The sequence below is a fragment of the Osmerus mordax genome, chromosome 4 (genome assembly GCF_038355195.1).
Source record: "Osmerus mordax isolate fOsmMor3 chromosome 4, fOsmMor3.pri, whole genome shotgun sequence".
Lineage (NCBI taxonomy): Eukaryota > Metazoa > Chordata > Actinopteri > Osmeriformes > Osmeridae > Osmerus > Osmerus mordax.
In genome coordinates this window covers 1,700,852-1,707,416 of record NC_090053.1, presented here as the reverse complement: position 1 = coordinate 1,707,416, position 6,565 = coordinate 1,700,852, and the positions used below count along the sequence as shown (strand labels likewise).

Here is a 6,565-nt window from a genome sequence, read left to right as displayed (position 1 = left end):
AGCCCTGCATCACACATCTCCATCTCCCAGTGCGCAGTAATTGAAATGGCGCATTTGACCCAAGGCATTTTAAAGGGCGCTTTAGCTATGGCATTATGCATGACGATAGACATCATTTGTTTCTAGCGCCAGAAGGTTGTTTGAAGTTAAAATGTGAACTATATCGGAGGGGGACAATGATTTAAGAAGATCTAAGCTTTAACGCACATATCTAGGCAACTGATGGTGATGATCTTTTTCAACAAGTCAAATAAAATAGTCTGGCGTTCAGTCAATTACAAGCGATCTTCTGGCTTCCGCACCTCGTTCGACACATCTAAAATAGCCTACGGTGCAAGATTTTAGGCTAATAAGAGTAGATCTTCGTTTTAAGGTTTCAAATTGACGTGTGGAAAAGGAGGCGACTGGATCACATTTTCTTCGTGAAGAGAGTTGAAAAGGGAGAAAAGGCTGCACTGTTGTAACCTAATCCGTGCCCTTCTGGCGTTAGATAGCCCGGAGCAAGAATTCTTTCAGCCCTCCTCTTGTTTGGAGACGGACTGACGTTCTTATGAGAAGCTCGACGGCTTTATATCAGAAGACAAACAAGGACAACCACGGATACGTAGGCTACGAGACGCAACAGACCTACATTAATCACACAATTGGAAGGGAAAACTGCTTTTTATGTCTTCAGTGTCAGTGTCGTCTCAGGTAAGGTCGCGCTTGTTTCGTTCGTAATTTTTTTTTAGGAGAATCATGCTTGTCTGACAGGAGACTCTTAAAGCAACAGAGACTCTAAAACGCCAAGATAAGCTTAGATTTACAACCCAAGTTTCCATATATTTGGACATCATTCGACGACAATACCGAGACACCGGTATTCATATCCGACTCTGGATTAAAACAATATTTGCCGAAAGAGGAGAACGAACGGAAGCTGCTACCGCGAACTAGAATCCTCCCTGGATCGCATCTGATCTCCTAAAATGTTTGAAACGGTACGGTGGCTTCAATTTATTAAGGTTAAATTATATGTAGCGTAATTATTGGCAATGTAATCTCTATTTTCCCAAGTGAAGGGTCAAAATTGGGTTTGAGTTTACTGTACTGTAGTTCACTGTTCTCATTCAGAGGTAGCCTATATAAATGTTTTGAGCGGTATTTCTCGACTTGGATTATACAGGCAGTATAATTAAATTGGTATGGACTGCTAGATTGAACACAACAGAGGAATATAAAAAGTTAATGAAATGGTCTAAAACGTTGATAACATGTACACTACATCATTCATTTTAAATCTAAAACACTATCATAAAACGGTTGCAGGGTTTTTCTTTAGACAAGACAACACCCTGAAAATGTTTCCGAGGTCTGTTTGCGTGCTCAGCCCGGGGCTTGCCCCGGGGCGAAACAGCTGAGCGAAGTTCACCTCCTGTGCACCTTTTATGGTTCAAAGAACTTCTTTACAATTGAGAGACTTTGCGGGGGGATGGTTCAATTAATCCATGCCCAATGCCCTGGGGTTCTAAACGCCCTCTGTCTCATCACCCTAAACTACTGTAGCCGGTGAATGTAGCCTTAACGTGAATTTGGATTTGAGCGTCAGCTCTGTCATAGCTAATCTCTCTCTCTAGAACAATATGACTGAATAGAAGATGTATATTAACAATAGACTAGTCAAGTCTGGCCCATTGTCACATAAACCCAACGTACTTACACCAGTACAAACTACTAAGTCTTAAAAACAGTAGAATGACACACCTCTGCTAAACGTGGGCGTCTTAGTTATTATCGCTAATTACAAGGGCACGTTATAATACACAGCTGTTGGAATGGACACCTCTCTCCGTGTGTGTGATCACTAAGATCAGAGTTACTAGTGATCTAGAGTGATCTACCTGTCTGAAGAGACTGAAAACCTGACAACTGCACAGCTCAGATGCATCTTATGGAAAACGTCACCATAAAAGTGTTTTTGATTTTGCTAAAATGTTGTTTAATGTGAGCAGCTATGACACGGGTGCGGGCTGATGTCCATGTTGTGACGTGTGCCTCGTCTCCTCAGGAGGGCCGCAGCGTGTCCAGGATGTCCCTGAGCAGGTCTCCTGTGTCCCCTCTGGCGGCCCAGGGCATCCCCTCCGCGGCCCAGCTCACCAAGGCCAACGCTCCAGTCCACATAGACGTGGGCGGGCACATGTACACCAGCAGCCTGGCCACACTCACCAAGTACCCCGAGTCCAGGTGGGAGGAGGAGTCTGGAGCGATCAAGCTTCCAAACCATAGTTGTGTTTAAGAAACCATAGTTGTGTTTAACAAACCATAGTTGTGTTTAACAAACGACTCTGTGTCTAGAGAGCCGGAAGGGGAGCTACAGCAGGCTTGTATACATTACTGCCAGAACAATCAGTACAAAACACATATAATCTTACATTTAGCAGACGCTCTTATCCAGAGCGACTTACAGTAAGTACAGGGACATTCCCCTAAGGCAAGTAGGGTGAAGTGCCTTGCCCAAGGACACAACGTCATTGGCCTGGCGGGGAATCGAACCAGCAAACTTCTGATTACTAGACCGATTCCCTAACCGCTCAGCCACCTGACTCCCTAATCTTAACACGGTTTGCTTCACATTCTGTTTTACTTATAATACGGTGCCCAATTTATGGATGGGCAGGACACATAGGAAGCCAGGGCAGAGAAGAGAGAACAGAGGAGGAGGGTATATTTTAATTGCCTTTTAGAGGACAAAGAGAGAGGGTCTGAGAAGGGCTGAGCCGGCCTGGAGCAAGGAGGGGAGACTGCTGCTGGAAGACCAGAGCAGCACCCTGGGCGCTCAGGAAAGATGAGCGCTGGCTCTTAGAAAAGGATTTGGCATCGATTTACTGGGAAACAGAGAGAGTAAGAGAGAAAAAAGGAGAAGGAGAGATATGGAAGAGAGATGGAGAAGGGGACTGGTACAAAGGAGAGAGAGAAAAAGATAATTGCATTACTCACCGATGTTGTACAATTGTCAAGAGCAACTTAATATCTGTCTCTACCAAGGTAATTTGAGTTCAATCTTATTTATAATTGTGAAAGAACTGACCGTGTATTAACTATTTTACCATGATAACTTTTTTTCAAACATTTGTTTTAGATACTTTTAGTAGCTAAAGTATTACAACATTATCTTTTATTGAAAGGTACAATTACCTACCATCCCTATGACCGTGTTTATGGACATATATTACTTTGTGTTACCTTGTATTAACATATTTCCAATCATTGCAATTTTCCAGAATCAGTCGCCTCTTCAATGGCACAGAGCCTATCGTGCTGGACAGCTTGAAGCAGCACTACTTCATCGACAGAGACGGAGATATATTCCGCTACATCCTCAGCTTTCTCAGGACATGCAAACTACTGCTTCCAGACGATTTCAAGGTATTTACATTGACCTGACATTCACATTGATTCATGTAGAAGGGTTCTCAGGTCCACATCAGAAGTGACACAGAGATGCTCCAGATAAGTCCTGGGCTGTTGGCTACAGAAGCAGGGTGGTGTTGATGTCATGATGAGCAGATATCTGCTGTACTTACTAATTACAAGACATTTTCTGTTGGGTCGATGAAAAAAAAAAAAATCTTCCCTGAGAGTATAGGATACAAAAACTAAAGCTAAAACTGAACTAAAGGAAATGAGGTTATTCTGTACATGTAAGCAAGATTATGGATGTATAGTGATGGCTGATATTTTATTTTATTTGTGTGGTAAGCGTTTTAAGCTGCAATAAAAAGAATAATAATATGTGAAAATGAATTAAAAACAACATTTGTATTGGACTATTACGTAGGCCAATCCTATCAAAAATCTGAAATTCACAATGTGTCTCACATCTACAGCACAATTTAACAACTTAAATGCAAACAGCAACTTCCTCTCTGTCCGAGGGCTAATGTAGCTTGAGTTATGCAAAAATGGAAAATAAGAGTGAGGTCAAACAAATGTATTTTCTCTGCACAGAAATTACATTGTTATCCTCATTCTATCACAGAACAGCAACTGGGGGTTCTTGTTTTGTACACACAGATTCTGACACAGTTCTCAGTGCTCCCTGGTAGCTATGTGGTTAGATACTGCACGGCTGGCAGCAGGGGTGCTACAGTATGGCCGTAGCTAAACTGAGGAGTGAGGAATGTGTGTGCGTGACTGGGACAGCGTCTGTACTTCTGCATGTGTGAGGAGTGTATTTGTCTGAGAAAGTCTTTCAAACGTGAGTGTGTTTGTGTGTGTCAGTGTGCATATTGCCTCGTTCTCTCTCGCCGCATCTCTCCCTCCCTGTAGTTAGAGTTGCCTCTGTTATTCTGTGCTCTGCTCAGGATGACTAAAGTGCCCTGAAGGCAAAGCCCCTTTTTATAAAACACATCTATCCCTTGCTCGGAGCCTACAAAGGGAGGGGAGCTAAGAGTCTCTGCTTTGATACAGAGTGGTGCCTGAGGGCTACTGCTCTGTGTGCTCACTGTCTGCTTGTTGTCAGAAACCGTATGGAGCAGGAAGAGGGAAACTGAAGAAACCCTTTCTCCTTCACACGCAGGAAATGACTAACCCATGTGTCTCCTGTGCGTGGCTGCTTGCACAGCAGCAGAACACTGGACAGACATGGGGGGGGCAGAAAGTGGAACTGTGACCATCTGTGTGTGTGAGATGTTAAGATGTCTAAAAATTAAAACATAAGATTTTTAGATAAACTCTCATGAATTGACAGGGTCTTTGACACCCGTTGGTGGGTACAGGCATAGATATATATAAAGACTAGATGTCTTACGCAATTGAGCAAGTTATGGTCACTTAAAAAGTACATGTAGCATCAACACAATGTTATGGGTGAGCAAGTTGACTGTAGCAAGATGGCCGCCATGTGCGGACGTTCGACTCCGTTGTCCGGCAACGCGGACGAGACATCTACCCTTTATATATATCTATCTATGGGTACAGGTCTCATGTGTGTGTGTTTGTGTTGAAGGATTTCCCCCAGCTTTACGAGGAGGCTCGATTCTACCAGCTGGTGCCCATGGTGCGTGAGCTGGAGCGCTGGCAGGCAGAGCGCGAGGCCCAGCGGACGGCGCCCTGCGAGTGCCTGGTGGTGCGAGTGACCCCTGACCTCGGGGAGAGGATCGCGCTGAGTGGGGAGAAGGTCCTTATCGAGGAGATCTTCCCCGAAACCGGAGACGTCATGTGCAACTCGGTGAACGCCGGCTGGAACCAAGACCCCACCCACGTCATCCGCTTCCCTCTCAACGGATACTGCCGGCTGAACTCTGTGCAGGTGCAACACTCATCCGTCTTGGTCATCTCCGGTTGATTCTCCTTAACTGTACCTTTATGCACCTTCTAAAGTGGTAAACCAGTTAGATTAATGAGAGGGGGGTCAGATGGCTGAGCGGTTAGGGAATCGGGCTATTAATCAGAAGGTTGCCGGTTCGATTCCCGGCCGTGAAAAATGACGTGTCCTTGGGAAAGGCACTTGCCTCAGGGGGAATGTCCCTGTACTTACTGTAAGTCGCTCTGGATAAGAGTGTCTGCTAAATGACTAAATGTAAATATAGAGACTGGCGAACCTCGTACCGAGACCCGTACTGTCACTGCAGATCCCCTGAACACAGTAGCGAAGCTGCAGGAGTGTGTGCACGTGTGTGTGCAGGAGTGTGTGCAGGAGTGCGCTGAGAGTGCGCTGAGAGTAACGCCGTCTTTCCTGCAGGTTCTGGAGCGTCTGTTCCTGAAGGGCTTCAGCGTGAAGGCGTCCTGCGGGGGTGGAGTCGACTCCTCCCAGTTCAGCGAGTACGTCTTGTGCCGTGAGCTCCAGCGGACCCTCGTCACCACCCCCATCCGGATCAAACAGGAACCTCTGGACTAGCAGGGCTTCCGCCCTGCAGGGGGACGACTCCTCTCCACACTGAGAGACTTGTAGATGAAGCTGAAATACGTTGTTTTTCTAAGTCATCTTGACTCTTCGTTATGTTGCCAGGTTGTTAGAGATTGTTCATGGTCTGGGGAGTCAGTTGGCTGAGCGGTGAGGGAGTCGGGCTAGTAATCCGAAGGTTGCCAGTTCGATTCCCGGTCATGCCAACTGACGTTGTGTCCTTGGGCAAGGCACTTCACCCTACTTGCCTCGGGGGAATGTCCCTGTACTTACTGTAAGTCGCTCTGGATAAGAGCGTCTGCTAAATGACTAAATGTAAATGGTCAAATGAGCTTCAGTCTCACGTCGAAGCTTCGGTCAACTGGCAGGTTACAGGAGAGTTACAAGTGAAACACAGTTTGTCATCAATTAATTTACAATTATTCAATACATGTAGGTGTCACATTTCTATATTTGGACAGTGCACCAGCCTCTGCCAATGCTTAAGACATTTGCATTGCTGTACATAGATGTGGTGGAAGGGTGGTTTTACATGTGATATGGAGCCCACAGGGACAACATTTAAAGACGTCTTTTAACAAAAACATATAAACACCCGTTTCAGTCACTGATATTTAACGTATTTGTTTGTTGATTCTCATGTTGTATTGATAAAAAGATCAAGTCTTCCATGTCTAGGAA

General features: G+C 45.2%; 1 protein-coding gene across 3 annotated transcripts; it reads left to right on the top strand.

Annotated features, from left to right (window-relative positions):
- The first annotated feature begins 617 nt into the window (after positions 1 to 617).
- LOC136941976 (BTB/POZ domain-containing protein kctd15-like) lies at positions 618 to 6,565 on the top strand. 3 transcript variants are annotated; one of them, XR_010876565.1, is made up of 6 exons: positions 618 to 980; positions 2,048 to 2,223; positions 3,261 to 3,405; positions 4,988 to 5,290; positions 5,723 to 5,981; positions 6,178 to 6,565. XR_010876565.1 is itself a non-coding variant. In XM_067234685.1 (5 exons), the coding sequence occupies exons 1-5, from the start codon at positions 667 to 669 to the stop codon at positions 5,876 to 5,878; spliced, it is 807 nt and encodes a 268-aa protein (XP_067090786.1). In that variant the 5' UTR covers positions 637 to 666; the 3' UTR covers positions 5,879 to 6,565. The 3 variants fall into 3 exon arrangements, 1 of the variants encoding a protein (XP_067090786.1); XR_010876564.1 differs by having other exon boundaries at positions 637 to 693; XM_067234685.1 differs by having other exon boundaries at positions 637 to 693; positions 5,723 to 6,565.

Bases quoted from the DNA above. Each gene is read 5' to 3' on its own strand.
- LOC136941976 (XM_067234685.1), top strand. From the start codon at position 667: ATGTCTTCAGTGTCAGTGTCGTCTCAG. The intron at 2,224-3,260 runs GTGGGAGGAGGA...GCAATTTTCCAG, and splicing joins ACCAAGTACCCCGAGTCCAG to AATCAGTCGCCTCTTCAATG. The intron at 3,406-4,987 runs GTATTTACATTG...TTTGTGTTGAAG, and splicing joins TGCTTCCAGACGATTTCAAG to GATTTCCCCCAGCTTTACGA.